The sequence below is a fragment of the Balaenoptera borealis genome (assembly GCF_965194805.1).
Source record: "Balaenoptera borealis genome assembly, chromosome: 1".
In the NCBI taxonomy this organism is placed as follows: Eukaryota; Metazoa; Chordata; class Mammalia; order Artiodactyla; family Balaenopteridae; genus Balaenoptera; species Balaenoptera borealis.
This window is the reverse complement of record NC_138860.1, coordinates 84,693,775-84,709,076: the sequence shown is the minus strand read 5'-3', so window position 1 is coordinate 84,709,076 and position 15,302 is coordinate 84,693,775. Positions and strand designations below refer to the sequence as shown.

Genomic DNA, 15,302 nt, shown 5'->3' with positions numbered 1-15,302 from the left:
TAGGTAACTTAGCAGTGTGTAGAGAAGAAAATTAAAATAAGCTCATAAACTTCTTTTGGGAGACAACAATTTCCCAGGCCAGTAACTCCTACCTTGGAAACTAAAACACACGTGGGTGTATTTCCTTTGGTCTTTGTGTGTGTATGCAGACACATATTTTAAAAAGGGAGGAATCCCATTATATACCAATTTTGCTGTCTGCTTTGCTTTACATAGACAATTCCCCATCTTATTTAATATTCTTCAGTCATGGTTTTCATGAGCCATATAGTATCCCATGTGCATCTACACTTATTTAACCATAACCGTATCATTGGACATGGAGGTTTTATTTGGGTTTTAACTATTCTAAAGAATGCTGCGTTAAATATCTTTGTATATGAATCTTTGTCACTATCTTTGATTACTTTGTTACGAGAAATGCTTAGGGATGGAAATATTGGATCCAAGAAAACACATCAGAGGATCCTGGTACCTACTGCCAACTTTAGCCTCCTCCAGGGGTTGTATAAATTACATTCTTATCAGCAGTGACCAAGGGTGCCCATCACATCTCACCTTTGCCAATCCTCTGTTGTGTTGTTATTTAACTTTTTGTCTGTTTTATCTATTCACTTGCAACCCGATTATAATCTCCCCGAGCAGGCCCTGTTCTGCTTCTTTATATCTGCCACAGAACTTTGCTTAGTGTCATTCATATAGTCGCCCTCGTAAATATTTGCCAAATGACTGAATTTCTATTCACAACTATTCCTCTGTGGTTAAGAGCCAGAGAAGTTACCTGAACAATCACTTTCAAATTGGTCGAATTGAGAGAGAGGTTTATATACTTGCCCTTGGTCTCCCACTGAGATGAGTTGGATAGAAAAGTATTAAATCACAAGTAATTGGCTCATGGTCAGGCTCCAAGAGAGAAAATGAGGTGTTTTTCAGGGTCAGCTCTGCAGCACGTTTGAAACTGGCTTTCTGTACTGTTAATCGTTCTTCCTTCACAGCTGGGTGTGGGGAGGGGCAGGATCTGCTTATACAACTCAGCCCTGTAGCAGAATGAGTGGAATTTTCCAGATGGTTCCTCTTGATGACTGTTGGCATAATTGCAGCTTTGCCCCTGGGAGCCATTAAGCTGCGGCTCCCAACGGCTGTTTCAGCAGGTCAGATTGTGGGAGCCCTGTGTTTTCGTTGGCATGGAAAGCCGTGTAGGATTTCAAACCGTAAATAGCCTTTTAATTTTCCTTGTCCTAGCTCCCTGCTAAGTGCTTCGAGCACTGGGGCTAAGGTGAGGAAAAGTGTGTTATTGTCCACTTTCCCTCTCCTCTCCTCCCAGCCCCAACACACACACCCCCCCCAAATACAGTGACTCAGATGATTCCCTGGCCAGAGCATCTGAGGCCATGTTCTGGGAATAATACGTTGCTTTAGAAATTTTTAGACTCTACAAATCCACTGTGAAGATGAATGATACTTCCTCTCTCCTAGCCCCAGAGCCCTCTCTCCTGGGATAGTTCTCTTTCTGTTTTCAGGTAGAGGCTTAGAGTGTGAAAGCTTGCTATGGATTTGGAGACATCTGAGCCTATAATATCCCTGTGTTACAATTTCACCTGCCCATTTGCAAACTGAACACCAATTTTATAACACCCAGTAAACACAGTTGCCCCAGGACGCAGGTGGTGTAAACTAAAAGGGTAAATTTGGACTGATACACATTCTCATGTAGAGAGACAGTTTGCCTTACTGGGATGGGCCAGTTTGCCTTACTGGGATGGGCCAGTTTGCTTCTCTATTCCCTGTAGCTGTCAGAGGTTATCTTTTAGAGTCTCGTTTCCTTAGAGCAATAATCTCTTTAACATACAGGTTGGAAGAGTTCTCTTATTTTTTTAAATTAATTTTTATTGGAGTATAGTCACTTTACAATGTTGTGTTAGTTTCTGCTGTACAGCAAAATAAATCAGCTATATGTATACATATATCTCCTCTTTTTTGGATTTCCTGACCATTTAGGTCACCACAGAGCACTGAGTAGAGTTCCCTGTGCTATACAGTAGGTTCTCATTAGTCATCTGTTTTATACATAGTAGTGTATATATGTCAATCCCAATCTCCCAATTCGTCCCACTCCCCCTTCCCCCCTTGGTATCCATACGCTGTTCTCTATGTCTGTGTCTCTATTTTTGCTTTGCAAATAAGTTCATCTGTATCATTTTTTCTAGATTCCACATATGAGCAATATTATACGATATTTGTTTTTCTCTTTCTGACTTACTTCATTCTGTATGACAGTCTCTAGGTCCATCGGAAGATTTCTCTTAGAATTAAGAATTGTCACTGTGGCAGATATGGTGGACCAGCATGCCAACTCCTAGTGTGTAGAGGTTGGAAAATGTAAAACTTTATTTCCCAGACTCCCTTGCAGTTCAGGTTTTGATGTGATTGAGTTTCTGGTAATGAGATGCACTTCTTTGACACTTGGATGTGGGAACCAAGTCATGTGTGGAAAGAGGCAGGGTAATGGGTACCCATATTTGGTAGTGTGGACTGTGCCATGGGTTGTGTGGTTCTGGAGCTGCTAGCTTTAGCAACGGCTTCCCAGTTCAGCAGGCAGCTTCCTGAGCCAGCAGTTCCCTTGGGGGCCGAGTTCTATGGCATGGATTTGGGAATCACTCCTCGAGTCAGTTCTTTAGCTAGCCAACTCCGCTCCTCCATTTAATATCTTGCAGTAAATCCCTCTCTTTGTAAACCTGCTGATTGATATAACTCTATAGCTGCAAAGCTATCTGTTAACTATAGCTAACAAGATAAGTTGTCTTACCTTGTTCATTTGTTGGCTGAGACAAAATAAAATGGTTGGAATTTTATCTTTGGCCTTGATTTTATTACAGATATCCTTTCCCCAAACATAGTTTTGGACTATCCTGTTCCCTTTTGCATGCTTTTCCTTGTGATGGTGGATGACCTTATATTGAACTTTCCCCCAGAGTTATATTGATGTTTCCATCTTCATTGACCTATTTAATTGGGACAATTTCATGTGCCAATTAATACCTCATCTCTCTATAAAAATATAGAATATTGTATTATTAATAAGCATAGCTATTTAATAATAGCTATGGAATGCATATCTGCTGAAGCTTGTAACAGACACAGAAAGGGCTGGGAGAAACATTCTGCTATTTATCAAGACATAAGTACTGGCATTTCATTTTCAACCAAAGAGCACTACCCCATTATATTATAAATCATGGCTAGCCTATTTCCTGACATCTTAGTACAATCATGGCATCTCATGACAGCTAAAAAAATATTAACGTTATATTGTTAGAGGCATCACACTAGACTCTGATTTTGATTAGTTGTCTTATGGAACTATTCTTACCCTAGTTTGCTGAAACTTTGCTATGAGAAATGGACTCAGACATCTCAGGCATACAAAGTGCTGGTTGGAAAGGCACTGATTTAACTGGGCAGGACTATGCCAGGAATTATAAAGGTGGAATATACCCTGAAGTGCCTTCTTTAAATCCTTGGAGTTGTTGTCCTTCAGCTAGGAACAGCTACAGGGCAGATCAATTTGAGAAGTTAGACTCCAAGCCTGAGTGGAGAGTGCTTTCCCATTTTGCAGGTTCTGTGGAAAGAGCTCTGCCTTGCACTAGATGCTTAAGGGCATGTGGGCTCTTTGTGAATGAAGCAGGGAACAAACATTTCTGAAGAAGAACAAACATTCTGTCTCAAATTCAGAACTAAAAAAGGAATTTGTTTATTGAGGGCAAGGGGATGCAAGCAATATAAAAATCAAAAGCTTATCTGGCTTTAATTGACTCTTCTTTCTCTGCTTCTCAAGGTGGAGCTGGATTTTATTTGTACATTTTCTAAGGGTCCCAATCTGCTCAGGAAATCCTTATACAGGGGTAGCTGTGGGGCAGATTCCTTAAGTGACCCTTTATGAGAATTCTTATCAGGGTGGGAGTAATTGCTCAATGCTGCCTACTTCTTTCCCCTCTGCTTCATGTGTACTACAAAATAGTCATTGCATGCGATGGTGAGCCCAGCGATTAGTGAAAAGAAGCTCTGGAAGCCCACTTTGCCATCTCGGCACTGGTCCAGGTCCTTCATTATTTTGTCCACAGCCAGAGGGTCTTTTTGATTCTGAAAAAAAAAAGGACAGAGGCAAGAAATACGAGTCAATGGTTGCAATGACGAGCTTCTTTGATTTGTACTGCTGACAGCTATATATATAATCTCCTAATTATTTGAATTCTTGCTTTAGGTCATAGTGATCTTTGGAGGTCATCTAAATGTATTTTTCTGCTTTGAGTAAATTTCAGTAAATTCATATTTATTTCAAGCTAGGAAAGAGGTTTCCATGGCATTCTTTTATATAACTCAGGGACTAGAAACAGCCTGTTTCTAGAAAGAGGAGATTCAGTGCCAGAGAAGGGAGACTCACGACTCTGAACTCTCAGTCCACTTAGAAACCAGCATGGCCTTCTGACATGCTTTACTTACAGTCCAACTGTTACCACAATTTTCAAAATCACAAAATTCTGTCTGAGAACCACCCCAAATTCCCCCATTTTGTAGTTTAAACTTATATTCTCTTGACAAACTTTCATTCCTGATAGCATGGTCAAGTCCTTAAAGAAGGAAACTCCTATGAAAGACCTCATGCGATTATTTAGGGAGTAAATTTCAGATCATTGTCCTGTGGATTTTAAAGAGGTGTTAATGATGCCCTGGGGTGTGTTAGGTTTAAAGAGTTCAGGCAGATGGTCCTCATTTCTTGGCACAGCTGAGGCCAGTCTAGGGTGGTTTCATATCATATTAGCCAGGTGACCTTGAGTAAGTCACACAGCTTGGTGGGCCTTCGTGTAACAACTAAGAATTGAGGTTGGACTAGAGCGTTTCTAAGATTGCTTCTGTTCTTAATAAGTTGGTCAATCTATGCCATCCTCTACTCTTTGCTGGACGTACTCTCTTTGTTTTACACTGGATGTACTTCAAAAGCAGTATGTGTGATGGAGTTATAAAACTCCCCATGATTCTCAATGCCTAGCATGAATACATGGAACTAAGATGAGCAGGTAAGATCCCCTTTGTTTTTTCTTTTACTCTGTTTTCCAGGTGATTGGCTTGATCACTCCTTTTTGTAGTGATGATGCTTAGAAGTGGGAAAGTGTGGTTTCTCCTGTAGGGTCCATGCCATCAGCCAGAGGGAAATATGGCCCTTTACAGGTGTTAAAGGACTCAGGTAAAATATTTATGAATTTCATTGATTGTATAGATGAGTGAGGGAACTGATACTCAGTGTCTCAAGTGTGCTGGATGTTTATAAACTGCACTTAGAAATCCCTTAAGGTAAAGCAGCAGCATTTCCTACACACCCTACGCAATCAACTATAACCTGTCTATGCAGCTACCTCTGCTTTTGGTGGGTTTCAGTTAATTCTGGCCTTAACCCCAGCTTCCTGGCTGTGGTCAGAAGGAGTGAAATTTGGATGATGTAAGGGGTCAACTTTAGAAACAAAATGATCTGTGAATGCAGCGAGTGTGGGTGTGCTTGGAATTATGACCCCATGCTTAGAATAAATTATACTGCCATGTTCAGTACTCGGTACTGAACACTTTATGTTTATCAAGCCACAAAGCCTTTAGGGAGGAAGGATCTTCGTCTCACGTGATATCATCCTGGCTTCTAACTTATGCAACAACACAATGAGTGTTTAGAAGTAGACCGAGAACACCTTTGTTTGTGTGATGGGCAGGTTTACAATCAGCACATTTTGTCCTTGAATTTTATGCTTGCCTGGAAGGATCACAGAGAGTGAATGTGGTCTTGGAGATAATCATGTCCAGCCTCTCATTTTCCAGAGGCAGGAACTGAGGCACAGAAAGCTGAAGCAACCTTCCCAGTTAGGGTCCTGGTCTGGGGCTCTATCACAGAACTGTACAAAAGCAGAACAACAGTATCCTCTAACTCATTCTGGGATAGCATTGTGGCAACTGCAGCTCTGAGATACTAGTTAAGCTATTTATATCTGTTTATTTGACTGGTATTGATAACATGTAAATCATCATGTACTACAAAACCCTATGTTTAATGAGTCAGGAATCAGGGGCTTGATTAATGCTGTTTACCAGGCAGATGACAAGAGGCAGAACCCTGTCTTTACCATCTCCTCCCTTCACCCTTTAGAGGCTAATGCACACCAAACACAGTACTGATCCCTTCAAATGACTCTGGCTGTGGCAGGGAGAGAAGGGCCTGCATTTCAATCTAATATTTTGTTAGGCAATGTTTCACCTTCAGTGAAACGCAACAACCATCTCTTGAGGGCCTATGATGTAAAAGGGCAACTGTGCCTTGTTGCCTAATGTCCTAAGTGGTGTATCTGAGCTCATGGCAGATCCTTTTCTGGTCTTCACGGACCTCTCGATCTGTCAAAGGTGAGGCATAAACTCAAACTGCGCTCCTGTGTTCTCATTGCATTTTCAATGTGAAAAGCAGTTATTTCTGGAGTGCCGCTTGGCTCTCATTCAGCAGATGCTTGACACCATTACTTTAGAGCAGTGTTGGAAAAACATTTTAAAGCCTTTATCTAAAGGGATTTAATTTAAGAAGGGAGATTCAAGTTGCTCAAAGTGTATATGACCAGGATGTGGTACCTCCAGTGCCAGGTTTATGGACCTGAGGGCAACAAGGCAACCTGGTTGATTACTCTGGTGAAAGGCCTTCTTTCCTGCAACTCTGTCTTAATGGACACAGATGACTCCAGATGGAATCCTTCTAACACCTCGCATTATGGTGATTTGTGTGTAGTCTAATTTCACTTCCAAACTGTAAGCTCCTTGAGGGCAGGGGCTGTGTCTTCTTTACCTTCTGTTTCCTCCCCTAGTATATTACAAACAGTAGGCATTCAATAATGTTTAATAAGTAAATGAATGAAAACACCTTTCTAGTAGTGACTTCCACAGGGAAGGGCTGGAAAGAGGAAGGGAAAGGAACTAGGGCCCAGAAGCATTGATTTTTACATCTGGTTCTGGTTCTTTCTGAGCCTTTCAACGCTTACTTCCAAAAATCCAGGGAACTCCTTTTCCATGAGTACTCTCAGGTCCTCCTTTGTTAAGTAGCCTTTATCCCCAGCAAATTTGTGAAATGTGAACATCATGGTTTCCATGGCGTGTTCCATTTGAGAGGGCATTTTGGTGAGGTCTGTTGGAACCTATTAAAGGATGTAAAGAAACAATTTACATTAACTTTTAAGCGACATGAATTACCAGTCTTTTGAGAATGATTGGAAGAGGGTGATTAGCTCATTCATTCAATCCTTTTCAGCTATAAAATTCAGTGAATATAAGGACCAGTTCACTCAGGTTTTATGCCTTCTGCTGATGGAAATAGGCAGTTCAGGTATTGGTGCTCTGAATAAGGGATTTATCTAGTTGCCTGCTAATTTTGCATAAATCACCTAATGAAGAATAAAAATACTAATTATTTGTAAAAGCAAGATCAGTGCCCCTCCTTTTAACTGACAAAGCACCTACTGAAAGAACAGATGTTTCTCTGTTTCTCTTAGCGCTGGTAAATGGGACTCTTCGATATGGATATGGCTGAATACCAACAACCCACACAATCAAGCCTGGTTAATATAAAAACTTCAACTCTCCAAGCTTAACTAGGTAACCTTGTTCAGTCATTCTAGGGTTTAGAAATCTGCTTAAAAATGAATTTTGTCTCCTGAGCATGTATTGGCCTCACCGCGTGGCTCGCGGGATCTTAGTTCCCTGACCGGAACTGAACACAGGCCACTGCAGTGAAAGTGCCGAGTCCTAACCACTGGACCGCCAGGGAATTCCATGTATTCTTTACTAAAGTTCTGAACTTGTTATTGATTGTAACAAAGACATTTGCATCTTTGGTAGTAACATGCAGTTGCCCTACCCAAATAAAAGCTACCCAAAGCCCGTTATCTACTTCCTTGAGAAGGAACAAATAATAGTATATCCTAATTCCTTTGGGGATCTGATATATTTTTGGTAGCACTAGACAAAAGAGCTACTCTCACAGTCTGGGGTGCAGTGGGAAAGAAAGGAAGAGCTTTTCATTGCGAATAGTTTAAAACAAAGAGACTTCCCTGGTGGTGCAGTGGTTAAGAATCCGCCTACCAATGCAGGGGACGCGAGTTCGAACCCTGGTCTGGGAAGAGCCCACATGCCGCGGAGCAACTAAGCCCGTGTGCCACAACTACTGAGCCTGCGTCCCACAGCTACTGAAGCCCACACACCTAGAGCCCGTGCTCTGCAACAAGAGAAGCCACCGCAATGGGAAGCCCATGCACTGCAATGAAGAGTAGCCCCGCTCACTGCAACTAGAGAAAGCCCGCCTGCAGCAACGAAGACCCAACACGGCCAATAAATAAATAAATAAATAAATAAAAATAAATTTAATTAAAAAGAAAGGAAAGGATGTGTCAGATCATTATATTCAGGTGTAATAATCTGGGGGCATATGTCTCATCAAGACCCAATACCTGGTACTTAATAGGAGCCCAGTGAATTTTGCTTAACTGGAAGGCATGCTTTAGCCAGAATGGAGTAGCTTTGGCTAACACCACCTAAAATCACTACTGGATAGGAAACAGGTGAATTTGAATTGAGACTGTAATATACCACTCAAAAAAAAAAAACCACAAAAAACCGTCAAGAATAAGTTTAGAGCAGAGATTGAAGGAGAGGCTGGCAACTTCCCCTGAAGAGTCTCAATAGGAACTGGAGACATGCTTTCAGTCTGGTTCCTTCCGCTGACATATGCGTGCTCAGCACAGATTCGTAAATGCTGTCTGTTACAGAGAAGGTGGAGTTGGTGAACATGAGGATTGAAAAATTACACTTTAAGAGTCGAAAGTTCTACCCCTTAATCCCCAGAAAAGTACAGGAATCAGCATGCCAAAGAATGCTATACTCTAGAGAATGCTATAAACCAGAATCTGGCATGATTCATCTGGAAAGCAGTTCTCTTGGAGAGAGCAGCCAACTCAAGGTCCACTGTGGGATGAATTCCAGGGGAACCACACCCTTTCCCCTCTCTCCTGACACAGCCAGGATCTGGCTTCAGATGGCAGTGGGCTTAGAGGGAGTCAGCCTTGCCTGGATTGGCTCTGGAAGTCCAGCGACACAAGAGAACTGAACTGAATGAGTCACCTGTGGGAGAAGGCTGTGGCATCCCTCCCCAGTTCTGAAATATCTCAGGAGAGGAGTCAGCCACCACAGAGGTTTAAAAATACCCGTGCCCAAACTCAAGTGGCAGAGCACTTCACAACAAATGCCCAAAGATCCCAGAAACTGGAACTGGCTGTGGGACACCTAGTTCACATTCTTCACAGGGCAGAGCAGAAGGAAAATGCACTGCAAAGCCAGAGAAGTAAGAAAGGGAATACAGCAGGGTAAGGACCCCTAAAATAGGAAACAGGCTAATTTAGGAACCTCTAAGAAATACAACTTGTAAGCTGAGGAAGTCCTGGCCACCCCTGAATACCTTCTTCAAGAGAGTGAGGCCAATCTTCCTCTAGTGAGCACTCAGGTCACTCCACACCCAGCCCTGGATTGTCTATGCTCATTGTGAAGTGCCAGAGCTTTCCTGCCCCACTGGATCTCCCTCTGCTGTTTACTCAGCACATGGGCTGTGGACACAGCAGTCAGCACAGACTCCCTGTTTGTTCTGCAATAAGAATGTAGATCAGGGGCTACTCAGGAGATCTAAGGTTGTGAAAGTGAAAACAGCTTTGAAAACCAGAGATGACCACCCTCTCATCAGTAACCAAGGCCCCTGAGGGCACTGACCTGGGTTATGAGCAAGTTATTCCGTTTTGAAGGTGAAGCCAGTACACTGGTTTTAAAGTAAGATGAAGGAAAAGGGGAAGATGTGATTAATACTGTTCTTTCGGCTAGTGGATGAATCCTACAGCTCTTCCAGAGTGCAGCGGTTGACCTACTGAGTCAGCCTGCCCGGCCCTCCCATCTTAGGTGGGGCTTGCCCGGCCTGGGCTGATGGAAGCACTGACCACTGGTTGCTAAAGCAGCAAGCAGTTCAGGGACTTGAATTCGCCGTTTCCACACGCCCCTGCCCCAGAAGAGTCCCACCCAGGGACTCTATAGCTTCTGGCTCGGAAACACTTCCAATGGATAGCCTTGGGCTTGGGGTTGAGGGGCTGCAGCGTCCTCTGTTCCCCAGACAGCCTACTCTGGCACCTGAAACACTCCATCCATTTAATCATTTGCCCGTCTCTCTATCTTAGATTTAAGTTCCTCTAGGTTAAGAACTGTGAATTATTCAGTTCTATCCACGAACAACTAAATAGTGGTTTAGTGTTTGCTAATGAGCGAATGAATCAATCAAACAATTCCCTTGGCTGGAGCTGACGTGCAGGTGTGATTACCGGGTCTGGGCTGAAACCCTTGAGGCTGGGAGCTCTGCGGGAGGAGGTGAGGGCTGGGAAGGGCCCGGAAAGGGGCGGCCTATGAATGAACCGCAGAGTACATTCCATAGCAGAGTACATTCCATAGCGGAGGAGAAAACGGTGCGCCCTGATAAACAGGTCTGGTCACCCAACACGACTTGACTTTTCTTTCTCTTCTCACTCTTACCGTTTTCTTGAGTTTTGGTTTATCCCACTTTACTGCTCTCTCACTGTGAGCTCCACAGGCTCTAACTACTTCATCATTCACTGACCTTTTATTGAATCATTTTATTCTTATGTCTGTGTATCTCCTACACAGGTCTGAAGAGTGGAAGCTCACGTGTCTTTCCTTGTGTAGTTTTCGCTTCCGAAAAGAATTCTGAGCTTTACAAATTTAGTTACAGTGGTGGGAATTCAATTTTCCATTTTTTCTGTTTCTTCACCGAGCACCTACTTTGCATGACCCTGTCATGGCGTTAGGCACACGTGGGTGTGCTCTCCACCGCCTCTGCCCCATGATGCTTGCCTTTGGGGAGTTCACCAGCTAAGGTCATACTATTTTAAAATATGTCCTGAATTCTAGTTAACTGTGTTTGTTTCTTTCCACACTAAACTGTGGGCTCCAGGAGCAGGGTCCCAGAAGCTAGCGCCCTGTCCTCAGAGCCTGCTCAATGAATCAGTAAGAAGGAAATTGACAATAATGTAAATTTTGATCCTTCTGGGAGTAGCAGGGAAGTAGGAGGCCTCCTTAGAAAAGTGTCTGCTCCTAAGCAATACCAAATGTTTGCTCTGGACCCATGCCCAGATCCAGGCCATAATTTCACAAAGGAGACTTCCAAAGAGCAAGAAGTCTGATCTACTTTGCTCTTTCGTGTCTTGTCCATACCCTACTTTTCTTACAGCCCACCCAGAAAATAATTGGCAGAATGTCAGTAAAAACAAACATCTGTTATCTAAAATGTGTTTTAGGTTTCCTTCCTTTTGCTTTGAGGAATTTAAAAAGAAAAAAAATTTGGGGGGTGGGGGCGTAGGGGGGTGGGATGGGGAATTGAACCCAGAAGGCATTCTTGATTTGATCCCTAAAGGGATTTCAGAAGTGAGTGGAGGCAATGTATCTGATCCAGGCTGTCTCTCCCACCTCTCACCAAACCTAAAACTTTCCCACTAAAAAAAGTGAGCAGCAAAAGAAAAGCTCCAGATGCAATCCAATAGGAGAACTCTGAAGCCTTCTCTACCCTAAAAGAGTACATCCAGTTTTCCTTGAAGAGTTGTCAGGCATCACCAGAATTGGCAAACAATAGCCACTGTGACAACTGCTGTTAAACCCACTGAAGGGCTAGGAAGTGCTGAAAATTGTTAAAAATAAGCAAATTCGTTCTTTTTGCTTTTGATGTCAGATTCCTAAATTGTTGAGTCCCGGGAAAATGAGAAGCTTAAGAAAGATCCTAATAAAAAGATCAGTCTAGCTTTCCCAGCACTCTGAGTGCTAATCTGCACATTATAACTCTGAAAGGATTCCATTGTTTCCCTCAACTTTAAAAGACTGGACTGGATCAAGGCCATACCAAGTGGGTAGTGCTCTAAAAAATTCACATTTTTGGAGCTGTCCATGGAAAGCAAGGAGGCACTCAGTCTCAGCTCCACCCAGCGCAAGGCCTGACCTCACTGGAGTGGCTGCTGGAGAGGCTGGAGAGGGGCCAGACATGGGAGGAAAAGGGGCCATCTGATGTTGTATGCAGGAAAAGCCAGGGAAGACCATCACCTAGAAATCAGGGTGCTATGCTCAGTAGACCCTCAGGAAAATTTGAAGAACCAAAATAAGAATCTCCAAATGGTGTATCAAGGACCACAGTGAAGAAAGTAGCTTCTGGCTGTCAAGGAAGGAATACATCATTTGGAAGAGATGATTAAATAGAAACTGGAGAGGAATCTGTGGGGGCAGGGCTGATGAAGAAATTCCAAATGAGTTATATGAACTCATTCCTGCCCTAATGCCTATCATTACCTTTTGCAATTTGCTGCAACACGTTGGAGGCAAAGATCATTGACAGGGTGTTGAGCCTGGCCTCACCTGAGGTGCAGGATATAAAAATCCACTGCTGCAGGTTGAAACTCAGGCTGCAGGGGAAAAAGCATCTGCAGCAACTGCAAACCTCTTAACGGGAAGAGCTACCTCCCAAATAAAGCTGGGGCAGCCTGCCAGCAGGCATACAAGCCGATAACCCAGCAGCAGTTCTGCCATGGCCCTACCAGTCTAACTGCTGTCTTCACCCACAGTTCAGTCAAGAAACCTCTCCTTCAGATTGCGGGCCAAGTCCTGGTGTGACTCACTTCCTCTTGGAAAATGCCCTCTAAGATGGCACAGTTCCCTTTTTCCTTCAGGGAGTGTTATGTCTGAACCATCTGCAGAGAGAATCTGGAACCATCCGGGCCACACCCACACGGTCTCACAACTGAGTCACAGGCCTCCACTAGGAGAATCCGGGAGCCCTTTGTGCTAACCACGCCCTGCAGAAAGCTCCCAGCGAAGGGGGTGGGCTTTATGTATTCCAGAGTCTGGCCCAGGGCTCGGCTGCGCCTGGCACGAGGCTAGCTGCTCTGCTTTCCCCACCACCCCGGCCCAACAAGGCAGATTCCGGGTTTCAGTTAGGTGGAGCCCGGTCGAGGCGAGAGAGTGTGGTATCCAGGCCTAGGGGCAGCGCCTGTCGTCTGGCCAGGCTCAAATCGTGACCAGGTACCAACAGCTCATTGCACTGGGCCAGATTAGTCTGGGTTAGAAGATCCTTCATTAAGCCTGCTCTTCCTCTATCTCTGTATAGTTCCACTTGTTTAAGACAGCAAGAAGGGATCCCTTTCAGTACACAAATCACTTCACACAGGTTTCACATAGGCTTCCCTCCCCCTCTTACCCCCACCCCCCAGCAAAACTGCGTTATAAAGAAAACTAATAGACCTTCCTCCCTCGGTCGGCAGTAAGAACCTTCCCGTCTAGCAGACAAAACAACAGGAAGCCCAACCTGAAGCATCGGGGAGAAGGGCTGAGGGGTGTCCTTTGGGTAGGGAAACCGCCAGCCCTCCCCGAGCCTGCACGGGCCGTCCAGCTAGGAGGTGGCTACGAACATCTGGACAGAGGTCAGCCTGCAGCCGGAGCACACAAAGAAACACGCCGGCCAGGACAGGGGGCCAGAAGCGGGGCTTCGGGTAACTGGGGCGACTAGTCGAAAAGTAGTTAAGTGGGTGTAAAGAAAGATAAACCGAAAGGTAGGAGAGAGCAGACCCCGGGGCACGAACACGGAGGTACAGTAGTGAAGGACAAGGGCTCCCTCCCCCCGCGCGCGAGGATCTGGGGGGTCGCGCCGGGGCGGGACAGGGGCGCTGCTCGCCAAACCAGGGTGTGGCCCAGATACCTCCCCATCTCCAGCCGATCCTCGACCAGGCCCCCTGGCGTCCGGGACACCCGGCGAAGCCAGCCGGGCGAGCCAGAGCCGCCGATGCGGGGGTTTCCACGGGCGCGGGGCCTGGGGCTGGGGACCGCCCGGGACCGACGGGCGGAACTCACCGTGGCAGGAGGCGCGGCGGGGAGGCTCGGCTGGCGGGGGCGCTCGGGTGGCGGGGACGCGCGGCCAGTGAGCAGAGCGCCGCGGGCTGGGCGCCTTAGTAAGTGGGGGTGGGGAGCGGGGGAGGCAGGAGGAGCCTGGGCCGGTGTCAGGGCCTCCGCTCACCCCACCCCTTCTCCCTCCTCTTCCTGCCCCCGCACCCAACACTCACACCCCGGGCGCAGCGCACACACACCCTTCTTTCGCTGTGCGGAGGAGCCTCGCTCCAGGGCTCCCCACCGCCCCCAGTGAGAGCAATACTGTAAACTTCTCTTCCTACTCAAATACTCTCGAATATTTTAGGGTATTCCCCACCCTCGGCCGTGCCCTTCCTCTCGGGTTTGGTTTTAGAGAGCGAGTGAGTGTGCAAATCCAAGAATCCAGCCATTCTGTGGGTGGGGCGCGCTGGCGCAGAACCAGATTGTAAGCGCTCGTCCGTAACCTAAAGGTCTAGGAATTATTTTCTAGATGATACTGCAGGGAGGGGCCCGTGGAGTCCTAACGACCGCGAGGGCGTCAGACTTGGTTGGTTTCAGATTAGGCCCTAGGAGGTCAGCTGGGAGGGTCATCCAAGGCCTGGGCCCCCTGTCCACGGGCAACTCTCGGAGAAGCCGAGTTCCCTGCCCGCGCCTGCTCGCAGAGTGGAGGGGGGTGGCTGCCTGCTCGCAGAGTGGAGGGGGGTGGCTGCCTGCTCGCAGAGTGGAGGGGGGTGGCTGCCGTTTGGTGGCTAGTCAGCTCGAGGGCATTACAAACCCTTTGTTGAACTGGAGATTTACCCCTTTTAGTGTGAATGGCTTCCGTTGTAGTCGATATTGTTAAAACCTGTTTCAGGATCTCCTTTTTTTTGTCCTGAAATTGGCCTGTTTGGTCCTCAAACTCTTTAGAAGAAATTTAGAGAAAACCTAAGTGTTTCCTAGCTGACGCTATTCCGCCCCCCGACCATATTTTTTTATAATATTTATTTATTTGGTTGTGCCAGGTCTTAGTTGCAGCAGGAGGGCTCCTTAGTTGTGGCACGCAAACTGTTAGTTGCGGCGTGCATGTGGGATCTAGTTCCCTGATCAGGAATCCAACCCGGCCCCCTGTACTGGGAGCACGGAGACTTATCCACTGCACCACCAGGGAAGTCCCCCCCCCCCTTTTATTTTAATTGTGGTTTAGGGTTAAATGCAAACTACTAGCAGCTGTTGGTGGAAAAGGGCCCAGTCCCAAGTCCTGGGTTTTCCTTTGTTCCCAGGGGAGGTCCTGGGAGGAGTGA

The 15,302-nt window shown here is 45.7% G+C and overlaps 1 protein-coding gene and 1 pseudogene across 2 annotated transcripts in view; one reads left to right on the top strand and one right to left on the bottom strand.

The window, feature by feature from the left end:
* LOC309607998 (late cornified envelope protein 2A-like) overlaps positions 1 to 15,302 on the top strand; it is a 366,173-nt pseudogene that overhangs the window by 65,030 nt on the left and 285,841 nt on the right. Inside the window, exon 6 of the transcript XR_014249615.1 lies at positions 5,116 to 5,242. The product of XR_014249615.1 is annotated as a late cornified envelope protein 2A-like (transcript). The remainder of the gene's footprint in view (positions 1 to 5,115; positions 5,243 to 15,302) is intronic.
* S100A10 (S100 calcium binding protein A10) lies at positions 3,728 to 14,203 on the bottom strand. The gene is made up of 3 exons (XM_082347270.1): positions 14,008 to 14,203; positions 7,062 to 7,214; positions 3,728 to 4,140 (listed from the first exon to the last, which is right to left on the bottom strand). The coding sequence occupies exons 2-3, from the start codon at positions 7,191 to 7,193 to the stop codon at positions 3,979 to 3,981; spliced, it is 294 nt and encodes a 97-aa protein (XP_082203396.1). The 5' UTR covers positions 7,194 to 7,214; positions 14,008 to 14,203; the 3' UTR covers positions 3,728 to 3,978.